Source organism: Anas acuta, chromosome 10, assembly GCF_963932015.1.
Source record: "Anas acuta chromosome 10, bAnaAcu1.1, whole genome shotgun sequence".
In the NCBI taxonomy this organism is placed as follows: Eukaryota; Metazoa; Chordata; class Aves; order Anseriformes; family Anatidae; genus Anas; species Anas acuta.
In genome coordinates this window covers 21,239,470-21,259,222 of record NC_088988.1, presented here as the reverse complement: position 1 = coordinate 21,259,222, position 19,753 = coordinate 21,239,470, and the positions used below count along the sequence as shown (strand labels likewise).

The 19,753-nt window shown below is 36.1% G+C and overlaps 1 protein-coding gene across 7 annotated transcripts in view; it reads right to left on the bottom strand.

Annotated features, from left to right (window-relative positions):
• Nucleotides 1-19,608, bottom strand: part of DPY19L3 (dpy-19 like C-mannosyltransferase 3) — a 39,451-nt gene extending 19,843 nt beyond the window's left edge. The window contains exons 1-15 of one of the 7 annotated variants that reach the window (XR_011100080.1): nucleotides 19,240-19,608; nucleotides 18,092-18,200; nucleotides 17,731-17,873; nucleotides 16,177-16,310; nucleotides 9,610-9,700; nucleotides 8,631-8,752; nucleotides 8,285-8,430; nucleotides 7,089-7,212; nucleotides 6,220-6,354; nucleotides 4,693-4,824; nucleotides 3,496-3,597; nucleotides 2,605-2,678; nucleotides 2,200-2,358; nucleotides 490-603; nucleotides 1-112 (exon numbers count right to left, since the gene is read on the bottom strand). Coding sequence is in view for 6 of the 7 variants with exons in the window: in XM_068693968.1 (XP_068550069.1) it covers nucleotides 1-112; nucleotides 490-603; nucleotides 2,200-2,358; nucleotides 2,605-2,678; nucleotides 3,496-3,597; nucleotides 4,693-4,824; nucleotides 6,220-6,354; nucleotides 7,089-7,212; nucleotides 8,285-8,430; nucleotides 8,631-8,752; nucleotides 9,610-9,700; nucleotides 16,177-16,310; nucleotides 17,731-17,833 (1,548 nt within the window). In the remaining variant the exon portion in view is untranslated. Of the gene's footprint in view, nucleotides 113-489; nucleotides 604-2,199; nucleotides 2,359-2,604; nucleotides 2,679-3,495; nucleotides 3,598-4,692; nucleotides 4,825-6,219; nucleotides 6,355-7,088; nucleotides 7,213-8,284; nucleotides 8,431-8,630; nucleotides 8,753-9,592; nucleotides 9,701-16,176; nucleotides 16,311-17,730; nucleotides 17,874-18,091; nucleotides 18,201-18,476; nucleotides 18,496-19,239 lie in introns of those variants that run through there. The other 6 variants (XM_068693968.1, XM_068693964.1, XM_068693965.1 and 3 more) reach the window with 6 other exon arrangements.
• Nucleotides 19,609-19,753: the final 145 nt, after the last annotated feature.

The following is a 19,753-nucleotide window of genomic DNA, read 5'->3' as shown; positions in this document are numbered from 1 at the left end:
CCGCTGTGATGTGTAGAGATGAACACATTTCAGGATTAGTCGCCATACTTCTGTACTACACAGGCCAAAAGATGCAAATACACACATGTGGGACGTCCACAGGTACTTCATTCTGAAAGAATGCACACAATTTTTTTGCTTATCATCTGGAACTCTGCTAAGCTGTACTGATGAGAGCAGTTATATTACAGACATTTTGAACACAGTTTTCTTGGACTTTCAGGACTCTTAAGTAATTTAATGAAAGATCAGCATTACACTTTGGTATGTGCTCTTGAAAACATATCTGCTCCCCAAATTCCAAACAATAGTTTTTGGCAGAATTTGGGGAAATGTCTCAGTCAAGAGGAGGTGATACACCAGGGAGAGAAAAGAAGATTCATGGCGCTATCAGGTTATGGTCAGCATTTTACACTCTTACTAAAATATATTGTCTACAAAAACCTTTAAAATAATAACAACAAGAATAACAACAAAAAAATGTTGTACCTCATTGTGCTTAATGCCAGACACCCAAAAAGAACTGTGTGAATTAAGTTGTAAGCAGCATCAGGCTTCAGTGTTATTGTATATTCTGCTTTTTCCTGAACTTGATTTGAACCACTGATTGAACACAAGAAACAAAGTGTTATATTAAGTTCTGTTACACACATCATATAGTAGTTGGCAGTATTTTAAAAAAAGCACATTTAATCCTGATGCAAAAGAGCAATACTGTTGCTATCAGTCCACAATCTTGTATTACATCTGCGATATAAGTAAGCCTGATAGCACCAACTTGATAGAGCAACATTTTCATGTTTGGTTTTCTGCATGTGCAGTGGGTTTAAATACGTTGAGAATGAGACACAATTATTTACAGAAAGGTATAGCTGAACAACTTGGTCTATTGCTTGAAGCAGCTACTCCCACAGGATTCACAAGGCTTTTGATGACAGTAAAAAACTTTACTGTGTTTTGTGGTTCTCTGTTGGTATACCTGGATGCTACTTAAACTGTAGAATTTAGTCCATCTACAGAAAAGTAAGCTTACAGAAAGGAAGTGCTGAAGAACTTGTTATTGTCTAATGTGGCCAGTTTTGTGAATGTTCATAGAGGTCTGGTCAAAAAAGAAGCTGCTTAAATGCATGTGGGGGTTTTCCCTGTTTGTTTGTTTGTTTTGAGGGGGTAGTTGACACAACTGGGTCAGTATTAAAAACTGCAGTGAAGTCTTAGATTACATTAAGGGTTACAGTAATAAATAGCTGTAGAGTCTTTTGTTAGTTTTTAAAAATTGACTACTGCAATTAGTTTTTCAATATGTCATCTGAATGCCACCAAAATGCCTCATAGAGGACTGCACAATCACCATATCATAGTTTTAGAATCATTATGTGCCAGACCCTGTCTCACTCCCCTTTGCCCTTCACACCTTTTTCTTATTTTCCATAAAGCCTACAGTGATTGATATTAGTAATATAATACTCCTTAATTTTTGGTTAATCAGGTTTCCTATCATTCCTTCTAACTTTTGCCCACAGTATAAATGTAAAACAGAGTAGTCTATAATTAATCATTTACTTTAAAAACTAAAATAAATTTAAATTTGTATTTAGTACTAATTTTCTTCTACTGTTCTGTAAATTCCTCCAAATCCTACACCTTAGCTACAGGAACTAATCTAAATTACCTGGTGGCAGGTGATGGACAGTTGCAATCTACCGTTCTTGCCACCTCTTTACACAGATTGCAACAGTTCAGGTCAGAGTATGTTAGTTCCTATCTGGGCAGCTTGAGGACACCCATCCGGGAAATCTTTGAGTACCTTACACAGGGAAAATGAGATGAACTATAGAAACTAACACGTATGTTAAAAAAAATAAAAAAGCACACTTTCTCCTCCTTTCACCAGAAGGAAAAAAAAAAGCCTAACCAACAAACAACTCTGTATATACTGCAGAACTTCAACAGCAAACAAAAGAACTGGGAAGAATCTTGCGGAGATTATTTCTTTGTTCAGACCTGTTACACTGATTGTATTTTTAGCTTTAATAGGAAATCTCTTATTCTGCCTGATCTCTATGTAGTACATCCTATTGTTTCCTTAGCACATGTGGAAAGTCGTAATGTATGCTGCTGCATTCAACTGTCAGTTTCTTGGCCTGCTGAAGAAAACTGATTTAAAAAAAAAGGGGGAATTATTTTTAAAACATATTTTACCTGAGGTTCCGAAAGGCAACAATGAGAGCTGCTACTGTCAAAGGGAAGAGACTGAATACGTAGACGTAAAAAAGTAATGTATCCGAGAGTCTTGAAAAAGTATTTAATGGTAGTAAACCAAAAGCTTCTTCACAAAGATAGAGGTTAGCATCAAAATCTCTAAAGAAAAAAGAATAATACTTGTCATCGTGTATTTCATAACTTGATATCAAAAAGGACCAAAGTTTCCTTTTTTCCAAGCAATTATACAGCCACAGTTGTATAGCTTTTTATGGGAAAAAAAAAGTCTGACATAAACATGGTAAAAATTCATGATTCATTACTAAGATTTTAAATAAGCAACAACCTGCAGACTTCAGTTATTGGAGCTTTACAACAAAAAGTAAAATTGCAGCTAACTCATACCTTGTTGACCCGAATCCAAATTTTGCTTTCAGGAATTTGAATATATGTTCATCTGATTCAAGATTAAGACTTTTCTACAAAAGGAAATAATAATAAAAAAAAAAAGCAATCAATATTTCTAAGTACTGAAAAATTAAGCTTCACCTAGTAAACTTGTTTTTTACTTTTGAAATTAAACTATGAAGCACACAGGCTTACTGAGATAGAACGAGTGCTTATTTGATTGCAAAGCACTCTGTAATTTGGTGCTGTGATTCAAAGGACAAGTTATTTACCTTTCAAAATACATATATTGGTTTCTTATTTACAGATAAATTTTACCCATGACAGGTTGGTTTTAGCTTTAAGTTTTACTTCAATGACTTATTACATCTTACCATGGTATTTTATATTAGATATGTACTAAGTTTTAATGTCAGTTTTACAATCTCTTGAAAAGCAAAAAACTGCTTCTGTCTGTACTATTGTGCAGATCTCTTGATGCACAAGAAGTAAATAAAAGTACGGAATAGTCTACATCAGTTTTACAGCAAGCATTTATTTTAATTGCATCCACTGAAAAGTGAATTAAATGAAATTTTGCAAATGCTCAGCAGTACCATAATGCAGTATAAATCTATTTTTTATAAATTAACACTACATATTCAAATACACATTCATAACTTGAAGTTCACCTGTAGTTTTATGTTAAGAGTTTTAAGATTGTATGTTTTAAAGTATACCAAAAAGATTAGCAAAGCAATCTTTTAATTTCTGAAACCTATTCTTAGAAATGCAGTGATATCTTTGCAATTTTTATTTAAAGGTATTATTGTAGATGATCTCAAGTACCTTTCAATATTACAAAATTAAATTTTGTAGTATTACTGTGTTAAAAAAATATTTCCTTACCTTAATGAATTTATTTACTAGAAGAGTCAAGCTTGAGACTAATAATACATGGAGGATAAGTTTCCCAAGCCTATTAAATAAGTTGCCCTTCTTTAAGTTTTTCTAGAGAGAAGAAAATATTAGTATTTCAATATTTAAAATATTCAGGATTCGTATATATTTGGAACAAAACCAACAAAGACTATTTGAAACCACTTATTTGTTAGGCCTTTTATCAGGATATGTATTAGGCTCTTGTAAGCAAATATTCCATCATAACCAAGTATCCAGAAACAAGATACATTTCTTCCCTGAAACCGAAGGGACAGCATCATAAAGAACTCTCCAGCATATTTTTTTGGCACAGTTATTTAACTAGCCAAATAGCCTTCATTTAGAGGTGGCACCAAAAGCAATATTTACACAATTACTGGCACCCAGAGAAACTGCAGTTGTGATCCAGGTTCAGTAGCATTATGTGCCTTTTGCCACATTTAGGTGGAGAGTCAAATTAAAAGTGTATTCTGACTAAAACTATCAGTTGATGTGATTTTGACCAATTTTCCAGGTCAAAGCTCCAGATCCAAGAACTGAACTTCTCATGCTCACAGACAACTTGCATTAGGTGCAGACATTAACTATAAAACCAAACCAAAAAAAAAAACAAAAACAGTCCTGATTTTAAAAAGTCACAATAGTGAGAGAGAGCAGGAAAGACTCTACAGGTTCATATATCCTGGTTAGAGGCAATCAACAATGCTAGTAATAGGAAAAAAAAAGAACTGCAAATAGAGGAAAAAATCCTAATCTTTGAAAGAAACAATAGATTTCTGTAAACTGAATTTAACATATATCTAGATCTCATAGAATATTTTGCTAGAGGCAGATCTGTAAACCTAAGACGAGTCCTGCTGAAACAAGTGTAGTCCATTTATGCAATTTTTTTGCAGGATCAAAACTGAAGCTTGCACAATCATATGTTAATAGCAATCACAGAATTATGGTGTTCAATGTGCTCAGTTACACTGTAGTTAGTGTAACTGAATTCATTATTTGTTCACGCAATATTTTTGTTCCTCTACTCTAAAGTAATTCCTGTAATTTGTATTAGTAATTTAAGACTGTAATGCACACAAATTTTTCATTTATAATACATAATGTGTAATATATATATAGATTATATTGTGATATATACTTCAAACATATTTCAGTACATACCTGGATTGTTCTTGCTATCAAGACAGAAGCATTAAAGCTTATAAGTAATGATCCAAGAATCATAGAATTAAAAAACTGTAGGACACAGACTAGCAGTAATCCAGAAATTTGGATGATATAGAGCCGTGTAACCTGTAAAAATAATGATACTTTTATGCCTACAAAATTTTAGTCAGCTGCTTTTCTTAGAATATGTTTTATAATTTATTTCAACATCAATTACTTTTACAAAAAATATGTTGTCTTGCGCTATATCATCACACCTAAATCCATTACTATACTCTTCCTATATTTATGTCTTGAAATAGATTTAGTATTTTATACCTTTCCTAAGAAAATCTGATGCTGTCATAAATTGGACAAGTTAAACACTTGCAGAGTGAGGAAAATATTAATTAGTTAGAATTTATCTAACTAATTTTTTTTGATTTATGTTATCTATTTTCTTTAGTCATAAAACTGTATCTGTAGCCTCTGTAATGTCTTTACAACCAAAGACATACAGCACAGTGCAGTATAGCAATTAAACATCTGATTTCTGTGTAACTTCATTTATGTCTTTTCAAACAATACAGAACTGTTCTGATACAGTTGTACCAAAACACAAATTTTACCTTACAAAAAGTGAAGTTTAGTCTTGTACTACTGCAGTGGCCAAAGTCAGTACCAAATGACCATCAAACTCCAGTAGTGTTAAGTAGCGCTTTTGAAAAATTAACATGGAATAAGTGGTGCAATAAGTCCATTATAGTATAACTGGGGGGGATTGGACTAGATGATCTTTCAAGGTTCCTTCTAATCCCTAACATTCTGTGATTGCCAAACATTAAGGTAGCTAATTAGTCACATTAATTGCTAACCTCAGGTTACATTTGAACACATAATGAAAAATTTAGATTTAATCTCAGTAGAATTTCACACTGATATTGAGTTCAATGTTTTCATCTTCTACAATGTGCTTCCATTTCTGAAGATTGACAGTACATGATCCCTTAATTTCCTAGTGACATTTGTTTGACTTTTCAGCTCCTTCTGTTTAGCAACAGTGATAATGTTGTTATTTCATGGTGAATTTCAATGCATGAAATCTAACTGCTTCTTTTGAGCCCTCCAGTCTATTTTCCTCTTTTGTGGTACAGTGCCTACAACCTAACTTTCAAACAAGGATGCAGAATGGTTGAGCCTGTTATGACTTCAGCTCAGGCAAAGATTTCTTGTGCCTTTTTTTTTTTTTCCTAGTCACTTCCAGAGGACATGCTCAAGCTGTGGTACTAGATAACTGTTGAGATGGTGTTTAAAAGCACTGCCTTAGTAATGTCAAAATATAGTTGTGTCTAAACAAAACTAGACTAAAATTAACTGGAGTGAATACATGAAGTGAAATAAAATCAGCTAAAAAAAATGAGAAATTTGATTGTTCACTTTTCCCACTTAAAATATATGCACTATGATTATTCAAAAGCTGAAAGGCATACATGCAATGCTTCCATAGCTTGATGATGGAAAAGAGAAAAGTTTGGTTCTTACCTTCGCTGTGGGAAGCATATCAAAGCAGTCCAGTATGAATAACGCCAATGCTTGTATCAGCATCATAAACTGATTAAATTGCCAAGTCAAGCTAAAGAGGAAGGTTGCTATGAATACAGCGAGAAGTGTCAGTCTCTGGGAGGGTGGAAAAAAGTTTTATTAAACTTTATTTTCCTTCATCAGAAAAAAAATCAGGGATTTAATTTATTTTAAATTAATTTTTAAAATTGCTAATACATGCTCTCTGCAGTAACTGCTTGTAAGATAGTATTTTTAGACCTCAAGCTCTTGTATTTACACCTGTATTTTATCACTGTAATATGTTCTGGTTTCAGCTGTGATTGAGTTAATTTGCTTCACAATAGCTGCAAGAAAATGGTGAGTTTTCAGATATGTTCAGCCCATAGATTGACATGCGATGTGATTTATTATGCTATAAATAGTAGTTGACTTGAACAAATTGAGGAGTAATGACTGTTTGTCAGAGTTTATCATCAACTTACTTTTATTGCTGCAGATTGGCACAACCTCCTATTTTTGTAATACAAATGAAAGCAAAGGAAAAGCTTTATTACTTGAGTTTCAACAAGCTTTTTTCCTGTCTCCTGTGCTGCTGTTTTGTACACTATAGAGCTTAATTTTAAAGCTAAAAGTTTCAGCATATTTTTTTCAATGCTGAGCATATATATGTTTGTTTTCCAACTAAATCTAAAGGATATTTTAATCTTTGTAAGCAATTTGTGTGTGTGTGTGTGTGTACACATATATATCTCCAGTGCTATAAATGCTTTTTAAGTATTTTCTCCTAAGTTTTAGAGACAGTTTTCTGATACTAGTTTTGCTGTGTCATACTTTTAAGAAATACTCACTTCTTGAGCTGGCTGCAAATGCGTTCTGAGTAGATATGTGATGGCTGCAATCTGAACCGCAAAGAATGGTAGTGCCCAGTTTTCTCTTAAGGGAATGGTGAATTCTACTCTTGTAGTATCTATTCTATACAAAACAAACAGTTTCATAAATTTAAAACAAACAGAACACTAACTTGGGTGACAGAGAGGCTGCAATGACAGGCATGTTTTGTGGTGTTTTAGAAATGAAGACTCTAAACTTAACATGCCTGGTTCTAGAAAAAATATCATTATGAAGGTCCTGCAAATCTGCAAGCTGTTTCTGTACCTCAGCTGCTGTGCTTTAACTTTACTTACTGTGAGAAAAAGAATATAGTATGGATTAAATCTTACTTCTGAAACACAGCTTGAGTAATTCAAAAATGAAAAAATCAACCCCTCTCCCCGAAAAACACCTCTGGAGTCCAGCATGTGGAATTTAAGCTACAGGTAATTACACTTTGTCTTTTGGTTTCTGTAAAGCGCATATCAGAATATTAAGACATCAAGTTCTTCAATGTGATCCCAATGCATTGGATTTGAAAACCACTAGACTGGTCAGAAGCTTGAGGTAATGTTTTGAATATTCTAACATAAAAGGTACGTTACAGGAATTAGTACAAGCTCTCCAATAGGCAGTCATTACAAAATCTCAATTAAAAGTTAAAAAAAAAACATCAACACAGAACAGTCTATGTCACTAGTCTTAGCTTCATTCCAGCAGCTTAGTGCTGATGTAAAGCCAGTTCCTCCATGTTTCTCTCTGAATGGAGAAATCAACTGATAAAAAGATGATCTTAGGTTGTTTATAATCTCTGGTGGGTGGATACTAAGGTGAGACCTAAAGGGCATATTAGCAGATGTCTTTAACATCTAAGGGACCCTAGGCTGGAAAATACAGGACATATCATCTGGAGATCCAGGCATATCTGAGATTTGTAGTCCATTTTCAGAGACTAATTTACACAATTTTTTTACTCCAATTTCTTGAAACTTCTGCATCTTCAACCCATTTTTGATTGTTTTCTAATTATTTTCTATTATTTTTTCCATTTTGTGTCTAATCTGGAGAGAGACCTTATTTTTTCTTCTAATTAATCATGCATTTGAAGGTTTAATGCTCTACCTTTGACATGAGGTAAAAATTTTTGGAAGACTGAATACTGAATCTCACTTACCTGTTTGTAATATACCAGCAAGCTGCCAATAACCCTGAAAGCCATGTTCCACTAAGAAGCCAGCTTGTTACATACAGAGCAAAGACATATACTGCCTGAAGTCCAAACAAAGTGTAGATATAAAAATAAACAGGCTCTAGGTATTGCTGTAAAACACAAGAACACTGATGTTGACATAAAACACTTGGGGAGAGGATTATACTTAATATATATGAAGTTTTGCTTTGATAAATTAAAAAGGTATCAGAAATATTTCTAATTAGAAAATAACTGAAAAGGGGAGCTATGATTCACTGGGCAAACTTCATAATGCACTTACAATCTAAAGCCATAAATAAATGCCTACCTGAATTGGAAGAATCCTATACAGAATGCTGAGAAACACCTCCTGGTAAACATTCATTCTTTCAAGTATGTTAATTGTCCTCACAGATTCAGTTTTATTGTCATATACTAAACCATGTAAACCTTAATGATAAAGAGAAATTGAAATAGGAGATGGTCATTTTCCCCCCTCCATCTTCATTTGAACAGTGAATAACTTTTTCAAAGGTATTTTAGGATCTTTCACCAAAAACTGCATATGTTGAGCCAAGGATTCAGATTACATTACCTCTAAATCACTATGACCTTCTGATGTCCTCAGCTTCCCTGCTGAGAATGTGACTTAGAGTGCTAATTCAAGTACTATATATTTAGTAATACATAAAACATTTATTTTTACACTTATATTCCTAGTATAGAGTTAGTGGTATGTACTAGATCTTGCGAACCATTCTTGTCACTACTTTGAACACAGGTGATGTTACTATTGACAAATGTAGTATAAGGAAAATTGATAGGGAGCAACATTTAAGTATCTAGAAAACACGACACTATCACAGAAAACCCTGTCATTGTATATGGTTTGCTTTTGAAAACTGCCATTGTGTCACTTACTGTATAGGCATACAACAAGAAATTGTCCCTTCCCGCAAATAATTCATCGTTTAAGTTGAACAAGAAGAGAAGAGTAAAAATAAGAGTAATAAACTGAATAAACCAACAAGGCTGAAATCTGAACAAATATGAAAGCTGTCTCCCAAAGACATTGCCTTCCTCTGAAGGTGAAGGTGTGGGACAGAAACCAATATATCACTGTGAAACTGATTACATCCATAACTTAGTGGCTCCTTGGTGGATGAACAGAACAAATATGTCTCCAGTACAACTGTTACACCATCTTTCACAGTTATGGTATTCCTTGTCTTCAACTATATTTGAAAAAATGTTAAAAACAGTCAGCTGGCAACACAAAGGAAAACTTACTTTACAGTTTACAATACCTTGCTGGATGGAAGCAGCCTGAATCATCTGTTTGTAGTAGGAGTAATAAAGTCCGCATTCTGTTCTGAATGAAATTTCTCTTTCAACTTCCTGCAAGTTAAAGTTCAATAATAAATTCACTTTCTATTTGCTTTTTGCAGTCAAATGAAGCTGCCATGTTTTTCCATCAAGTCAACCCAATGGATACGGTAACTAGTGAATTTTGGTACCAATTATGTTAAACTTGCCTATGTAAGTAAACTTCTAATATTCTGATCTAATTAATTTCATCAGATACTCATCCAAATAACAATTACTAAAGAGTCAATTTTAAAATAGAAAATTTATTTCAAATTTCAGTATAAATAAAAACATGAAATTCTAATTCTGTCTACAATGGGGGAACCGGCCTATTCAGTAGTTTGAGTCTTTGGATTTATGTATTCTATGCAACTTAGTTTAAATAAAATACACGAACAACTTAGGGTGAGAGGCAAAAGGGCTGAGGTGTTGATGCTTCTGTTAACTATAGAAATGTATGTGCCTTTGGTGGTTCTGATATGCAGTTCTGAAACATTTTGGATCTTTTACTATTTTTGAATTATTCAGTGTTTAGATAGGTGCAGTGGCCAAGGGGTGGACTTTAAAACTGCATATGCGTGCTCCATGCATTTAAACTTTTCTTCCAGATGTGGTTACACTGTAGTGCTCCATGGTTTTGCCACCTTAAGGCTTGATTAAATCAATGTGCTATACTTGGGACTACATCATTATCCCAACTCTGAGATTTCAACTGGCAGGGTAATCTGCTGCCCATTTTCCTAAAAGCTGTTTCTTGCAATAAGCCAGCTAATCATTACTCTCACACTTAAAATATACGTTAAAAAAAAAAAAAAAGATTATCTACTTGTTTTTAGGCACAGGTAGAGTTATTTTTTAATCCAAAAATGTTTATATTATCTAAATTATGTGCATTTCAAACTCTACCTTTTTATTAGCTGATGCTAAAGCAGGTGAGGTCTAGTGAACTGTGAAAGCTCTCCTAGATAAAAAACTGCTCTCAGACAGGCTTAGGCATTTGTTTCCTTCTGTTAACTTATTAGTTATGAAGACCTAATGAAATTTAAAACAAAATCAGAGCCTTGGATGACCACATTTAACCAAGATAAGACTGCATGAACAGCCAATTTGATGAGAAATAATAGGCATCTTATACAAAATTATTTTCTTAGTAGTGATCTTTGTAGTAGTTTTGATAAACACATTCCTTCAATTATCTCTGTTAAGCAGTTAATTAGTAAAGGTTAATATCCCAATTTGCAATCCAATGAGGTCCCCATATGCGGTGTAAGGAAGTCATACATTAAGAAATTTTGGTGAGATTTCTAAAGATAACCTTATTAATTCATGTTTTGTTTGTTTTTTACAAAATTACTGAAGTAACAGAATGATATGATTCTGATATTTTTATGAATGCCATTCTGGTTAAAGCAACCTTGCACAGAATTTCAAGACCTTCACCTCTCTTAAACAGTCTCATCTCTTCTGCTGGCACAGAACCCATAATGGGGTTAAAAATAATAATAAAAAAAATGGGGTTAATAATAATAATCATAATCATGCTCCTCCTTTCTCTACTGCCCAGTACACCATATCTTAAACCAAAACACATGTTTTATTGAAGTTAACTATTGACAGAATAAATCAATATTAGTTCTGGTCTGAGAAAAATCAACAGATAAAAACGCATCTGATTCAAAATAAGTCCACAATTAAACTCTCCAGATGCTCTGCAGCATACAAATTATAATACCATCAGAAGAAACTGATATTGGCACTACATACTAAAAGCTACGTACTTAGCAAAATGAGAATGCTGGATTTTGAATGAGCTCTATTTTCAAATTCATCACTACTGAAGTCTTCTAATACCAAAATACCAAAAAGCAGATGATTCAAAGTGTTTTTTAAAAAAAAAAAAAGAAGAAGAAATGTTAACATTTGGAATTTATTAAGGGGGAGAGCAGAGTCACAGAGGGGGATCTAATTAGCAAAAATGCATTCAAACGTGATTAAATTGTAATCCTGGCACCAGCTGTATTCAACCAAATTCTATACTTTATGAGACAAACACTAGTGAGTTTTACATCTGTTTCATGCTAAGATAACATCTGTTTTATTCACGTGCAGTATTTTTCCAGTTCTACAGCAACTTATACTTTTTCTAGTATTCCATGACAATAAAAACATATGGACTTACGGGTAAGCATTATAAAAGCACACTTGCCTTATTGTATATTCAATTTGTATGTGTTCAACAAAGTTATCACTGTTATAAAAAAATCCTCCAGTATTGTATGGCATATGATTTCTATTTATGCAATTGTAGTCTAATAGTATTAACCATTCAAAACAAAATACAAAGGACTCTTCCTCTCTAGAGCAGTACAAAATTCTGGAAGTCAAATTTCCTTAAGATCCCTAACTGAGTCATCCCAGATACTGAACAATCAGCCAAAGTCTGAGTTGAGCTTTTCTACAAATAAAGAACACTAGCAAAGCTCTAATTTGTTTTACCTTTTGACAAAACTAAAGCACAATTTGTGTTACTGAAAACATCCTTTAGCTGTTCCATTTAAGATTTGAAAATCTCCTCAACTGTATAAGTGGCAACTCAATACAGATGGCTGCTGTCATCGTTTCTGGTTGCAAATCATGCCTTCAGCAAACGTATTTAATCCACGTACATGGTCTGTTGCCTGGTTAACCTTATGCCCATCTGTTAGGATGGCATGGCTCCTACTCAGATGATTTTTGATCTGGAATAAAAGCACCCAACAGCCACTCAATTGATACTTCTTTGGAAAAATACCACAAAAGTTTTGGAGTGCCCTCCCCCTGTTTATGGCTTACATATTCACTTTGGGAAGTTCTAATTATCTAGCTGCCAGTTTCTCCACTTTTTCTCGTCTTTATTTTATATTCAGAATGTAAAGAGGTAAAATAGAGGCACTCAGAGAAAGAATCCTAGGCTTTTTATGCTGTATGTCTGAAAGATTTGAAGCTTGATATTTTTATTCCTGGTTTCTTACAAGCAGCAACTTTATTCAAGGTAAAGGAAACAGCAGTCACCTAAATGCTTACTCAGAGGGGATGAAGAACAAATGAAAGCTCTGAATGTTTAACTGTTTGTGTTAGAGCATTAATTTGTTGTGTGGCCTTGGCCTGTTCAAGATTTCTTCTGAGTTTGCATTTGAACAAGCAATACAACAGCTGACAGGAAAGGTGATGCAATTCCCACCCTTTTTAATTTCTGTAGAACAGCATGTTTCCAAAATGACACTACACTTGAGAAGCAATCAATAAACCCAATCAAAAATCAGAATTGCTGAAAAATACTGGAAATAGACTTGCCAGAAAATTGAGAAAGGCTTTTTGGCTAAGAAACCTGTTTCGGCTTGTACCATCACAAAGAGAAATGTTTATTGTTTTGATGCATATGAGAGATTCAAGCTTTTTTTCTTCAAATAGCTTGACCAAGATACGTCATTGTAATCTTCTGTGATCCCTGGCAGAAGTGCATGAAAACACCTCTTCTGATTATGTGACATGGTATTTTCCATTCTAATTTTTTTCTGCATTTTTTTTCAGGAGGTCTTGGGATAGTAAAATAGTAAAAAAAAAAAAAATACCAGTCATGCACCACTTTCATAGCATAAACGGCTCTTCAAAATCTGCTTTTTCAGTTTTTCTGACAAAGAAACAATATTATAGCCTTCTCCAATGACGATGGCAAATTTGTAATAGCAGGCATATTTATTAGCAACTAGGAATAAGACTCACACATACTGAACCAGCTGAAATCACTACACTGTTGAAGGCCATGTTTAAAATAATACAAAACAGTATAACAAGCACAGACCACAGTTCTTGGTAGTCCGGTGAACCAGTGCTGGAAAATACCCAAAACTGAAGCAGCTTTCTGTTGACTGTAATTGAAATTACAGAAAGTCAATCACTACAAGTGCACACACAAGTTGTTACTTCAATTACACTGAAGTTACAATTCATGACTTCACACAATGAAGTCATTTTTACTTCTAGTCTTTAGGGCTGAATACAATTGGCAAAATGTGTAATTCTGTAACTAAGCAATTATGATGTTCATGCATCAATGTAGTCTAAATTCAGAAAAAAAAATCTACCTTTCTACCTAAGCAGTATATGTAAAAGCTTCTGTATAGATTAGTCCAAAAGTCCAAATTTTTAGCCAAAAATCTTTCAAAATTCTCATATTTGCTTAAGATAGGCAAATATTTATGCTTTGGCTAAACTATAAAATGTTAGATGAAAAAAAAATTTCATTTATTTTCAAAAAAAAAATTGCGAGGATCTCATACAGCTTAGATTTCTTATCTTGCTAGTCTGACTTCTCACCATAAAATAGGTATACTGGCAAGAAAAATGTGTATAAAATATGGATACTGAGATGTGCATACTGGCATGAAAATTAGTCTTGCCTATATTTAAGTTAATGTTAAAACCTTAGAAAGCTTTGTGTTAACCAAAGTGAAAGCACGTTCAAACTCTGGCCTGGCAGACAACTGCAGATGTTATCAGACTCGTATCATTCTCAACATTCTTTGTATTTGCAAATAAACTGCAGGGGTTGCTACCTGTTTGTTTTCAACCTATAATACATCATGTAAGAACAAGTCTTTCGAAATATCTTTGAATCCTTCTTGGAAAGTAAGCATTTACAAAACTAAATTGCATTTGTCTGATCAAAGTATAATGGTAGTCTTCTACATGAAAAGATATCCTTAGAACCAATGTAAGTTGAGAATGTGCACATGCAAAACATAAATAGACTATTTTCACTGAATAATACATACATATTCATACAAACATGAATACATACTGCTTTTCACTGCTCCAAAAAGCAGTATGTATAAAGCCTGTCTGATTTTGGCTCTGTGTTACAACTGGTTATTTTATCTCTAATGATACACGTATATGAAACCCCATTAAAGTTTTTCCTGTTGCTGTCAGCTTAAAATTAGCCCTGGGGGCTCCCAGATTCTCTGGCGGAGTTAACATCTTTGACCTCATATTATAGTAAGAGTATCTTACTAAGATACCTTCTTACCTCTTACCTTCAGTAAGAGTATCTGTATGTTTTTCTCAGTTAACCTGTTGGTAGATGAATTTAATACTTCTAAGAATATTTCCATCAAATTAGCTAAAATTGTTCAACGTACTCCGATGTTACTAGATATCACATCGATTCCTTAGGATGGAATGAGAGCTACAAAGACAACAGACTAAAAATATATCTATATGGTTAGGGTGTTTTCCAGTTCTGAAATCTAATGGCATTCTGTACTTAATGATCAAATAAAATGGTCATTTCATCCACTGGGGGGGCAACTTAATTGCAACTACAGACTTGCTTCTCTTAGTGTGCTGTGTCCCTGTGTATCAGTTCAATAGAAAAGAAAACAATGTTCAGACATGGACTTGTAGACATTTATATTTGTACTTCAAAATACCTGTGGAATTCATCAATACCTGTTTTTGGAAGGACAAGGTAAATCTGAGGTGCACCTAATACGTATATAATATACGATATATCTCTACATTCAGAGAAAGATGACAGCAGGTACAAAACTCTATTATATGTATAATACAGCAGTAACTGCTTCAGTAAGTACCAACTATTTTTATTTTCAATATGTAAATGTGTCTTGGACAGGATAAGTGCCTATTATAGGAAAGAATGATATTGCAATACAAGTGTTCCAGTTAAATACAGATATTTGAATAACGTAATACATGGAGACCTAACAGAGCCTACCAATCTTAGGCATTTTCAAAGAAAAATTACTCACCTGTTTCTTTTCTCTGGTTAAATTTAGATGTGCGTAAAGCTGTATTATTTTCCCATGCAATGATTCTGGGAAGAAAAATAGTCAGTTCTGGATCTTGGGAATAAAAATTCCCCTAGAGTGTTTTACATTGATAATTGTCTGAAATGTATTTTGAGGTTTGCGCATTTAGAATAGTCTTATATAAGATCAGTATTGAATAGTAAGGGACTGTGCCCAAATTGTATTACAGGATCACAGCTTAAATATAATTAAAGAACTGTGTGCCAGGATCTTGTGTATTATTTTTAACTGTTGTTTTGTTTTTTTGGTGGTGGTAGTTTTGGATTGCTTTTGCTACAAGATATGTTTATAAAGCAACACACAGCAGATTGTTAAAACTCTCTTCTTGATGACCAGTGCTTGGAAGAACCATTGCTGTCCCTCAGGCAGCAGAATAATGGCACACACAGCTGTATAACAATGCATTTAGACGAAAAAAAGTGGTGAAAGGTATTTACAGAAATGACTTGAGTACTTAAAATATCGTGGGGAGGGAAGCACAACTTCTGATTTTACATAACAAATTAAAAAAAAAAACCTGAAATATTCTATGTTTTTGAGCAAGTTACAAGACAGATAAATAAATGAAACTTCAACTAACATTCTTATTAAAGCTCTACAAAAGCACTGATTGATGAAATGATTGATGACTGTTACCTTAATATTGGAAAACCACAGGTCATTTTCATGCAGCGTAGCAACATAAAAAGAAGTAAGAAGTCCAACACCAATGGCAACAATTCCACCAAGAGTTATTGAAAGTATGTTCCACAGCTTTCCACCTGTATGATCTTGGAAGAGAAATATTTGACTGTGTAACTGTGAAGCACACGATTCAATTTTAATGAATTTTGGAAACGCATTGATACACTGCCTGTGCTAGTACAGGTTACATTCTGGCATCAGGACACAGGGTTTTGAGAGCTCTTTATAAAGTTACGTTTTTTCTTTGCTCATAGCAATTCAAGTACATGCAAAATGAAATAAAGTGTGCCTTACTTGGAAAATGTAGTTATAGTTTAAGAACACCACAACTCTACATAAATCTAGATATATATCATATCTAATTTGTAAATCCAAATTGGAATATCCTCAAGGGCATCTTTTCTAAATCAAAGCTGTAGAGGATGACTGTTAGATCACAAAGATATCAAATCTTCAAACTTCTTAATATATCTGCCTGCTTTTTTAAACTTAGCTAGCCAGTCTGTCCTGCAGCCAAAAAGCAAGGGTTTCTAGTTCAAGTAATATTTCATATGCAATCTGCTTATATTTAAGTACGATCAATTAGAGGTTTTCAAATCTTTTTATGTTACCAATGATTTGAACTGTGATTCCTTTAAAAACGGATGACAACTATAAGAAATCTGACAATGCACCACCATTAGTAAACAGAAAAAAAATGTTTTTACCGAATAAATTAGAGTTTTAAAATGGAGTGAGATTGCCATGCAGTAATCTGCATGCTCTCTCTCATCCAACTAATTTTGGTAATAGATATTCAAGTATGAAAATTTATTCGGTACTGTCGTGGTTTAACCCGGCCGGCAGTTAAACACCACGCAGCCGTTCGCTCACCCTCCCCCCTCCCTCTCTGGGACGGGGAAGAGAAATGGAAAGTGAAGCCCGTGAGTTGAGATAAAGACAGTTTAATAAGACAGGAAAATAATAATAACAAAATAATAATAACAATAATAACAATAATAATACAATGGTGATAATAGGGAAATAATAATAATATGTACAAACAAGTGATGCACAATGCAATTGCTCACCACTCGCTGACCGATGCCCAGCCTAACCCCGAGCAGTCCGGCCCCCTCCCCCCGGCTAGCCACCCCTATATATTGTTTAGCATGACGTCAGATGGTATGGAATACCCCTTTGGCTAGTTTGGGTCACCTGTCCTGGGTCTGTCCCCTCCCAGCTCTTACTGCACCCCCAGCCTGCCCGTTGGCAGGACAGAGCAAAAGGCTGAGATGTCCTTGGCTTAGTATAAGCACTGCTCTGCAACAATTAAAGCATCGGGGTGTTATCAGCACTCTTCTCATCCTAAGCCAAAACACAGCATTCCACCAGCTACTAGGAAGAAAATTAATTCTGTTCTAACTGAAACCAGGACAGGTACTTACCTATTTCTAACCTGTGTCTAAGACAGATACCAGATGCTGAACACTAGTACAAAGTCATAATGTCCTAATCATTACCTACCAGACAGAACATTCCCATCAGACTTCACATTCTTCTCTTCTGAAGGCTGATCTTCAGCTCCTTCTGTGACTCTTCCACCCCTTCTCTGTCTTACAGTTGTCATGATGACAGTCACTTTAATTCATTATTCTTTAGTCTGACTCCTAAATGGAAACATACAAGCAATGCATCTTCCTACCCAACACTCATTTAATACTGTATGAAATGTCTGAAAACAGAAACATATTTTATGCCATCAGAGACCTTAAATTACCTGAGTTGAAAGTATAGGAAACATTACCCTAAATCTACTCATGAAATTCATAATTTTCCATACTCCTGACAAGGTTTTAGAACGGATCATAGCTTTGAATGCACTCACTTTTTGGGTCCTTGACTCAAAATGCCTATCAGGCTCCACTTCTTTGAACAGTATGAAATGTCAGCCCTTCACAGAAAAAAATGTTCTTTAAGCTGTTTTAGTTGGGTACCTAGAATAGAGAACCATTTGTTTAAATCCTGGCTTTCAGGAAATCCCCCCACAGTGGGCCATAAGATCCAGACACGTTGCCAAAGAACATGCACTATAAAAGACTACAGCAACTGCATTAAAAAATCTTTGATGTTTTGTACTGTCAAAGCCTTGTAAAATTTGAAAATGTTAAAAAACAAACAAACAAACAAAAAAAAAAACAGCTAGTCATTCTCTTATTAATTCACAGTTCTCTCTGTTCTGTGAGAGCAGGCCAGAAGTAAAATTGCTTTACCCTGCTACTCTGCAATTGAAAATCAACAATGTCCAGTCCTGAATGCAGGCACATTACCATTCCCAGAGTGCAGACAGGGGTACTTGTGTTACCACTGGTGTGAGTGAGTGATAATGGAGCTGCTCTAAGAAATATGCCTCAGCTGCATGCTGTTTGTGGTTTTAAAGCTTTTGCAATGAATTAGTTTCAACTCTTTTCCTTACTCCTGGGGGGAAAAACATACACACACACCAAACAACATGCACGTGGAGGGAACTATGTGAGCATGTATCGGTTTGTAAGTAGCTTGTTTGTATAAAATCCAACAATAACGTAATAGGGGGCAAGATGGTCATTGCAACCACGGTCTTTCCCACCGCCAGGCTTTCTTCAAAACGTCCTGTGCCGGGATGAATGCCTTTTCTGCCAGGTACGCCCGAGGAAGCCAGAAGCTCAGGGAAGGAATGGGACAGTCCCGCCTCCGACCCCACAGTGGCCTGCGGAGGTGAGGACAGACGAGGCGGGGCAGGGCCTGCGGCCGGGTCCGGGGCTCAGTCAGGGGAGGTCGGGGCGAGGCCGCTCGGTGGCGGCTGCGGGCAGGCCGAGGGATGAAGCGGCCCCGGGGCTGGGCAAAGGAGGCAGGAGGGCCGGGCCTGGGGCCGCAGCTCCCCCCCGGAACGGGCTGCGCGCTGCGGCCTGCGCGGCCTGGGGATCGGCTCCTGCCCCGCTTGGGCCCGTCACCGGTTCCCCACCGCCTCCCCCCCACCGCCGGCGAGGCCGCTACCTGCCGGCGCTGCGAGGGCCGAGGGTTGCTGTAGAGCGGCGGTAGCTGCTCCTGGAGCCGGCTCCGGCTGCGCGGAACCGCCAGGGCCCCGCCGTGAGGAGGGGAAGGGGCGGGCGTGGGGGTGGCCGCGGGGCGGCCGCGGTGCGAGCTGTTCGGCTCCGACGGGCGGAGCGGAGCCGGGGGGAGCAGGGCTGGGCGGCAAGGAGCGAGCCGGGATGGGGGAGGCCCGCGAGGGGAAGAGCCCCGCCGTGGGGCCCTCGTCAGCCTGCGGGCCCCGAGTGAGAGCCGCCGCGGGGGCAAGGCCGCCAGAACTCGGTTTTGGGACGCCTACAGCCCAAGTTGCACGTCCTGGGCGCTGCCGGTAGCGACTGGCCGCAGGGCTCCTCAGGGGGAAGGCGGCGGTTTGGATGGTGCTGCCCGTACTGACCTAATGCAGCCACGCGTTTCTTGTGTAAAACACGGCAAATGGGTCAGGGGAAACCTGCAGGATCGCAGGAGCAGGATGCTTAGGGGG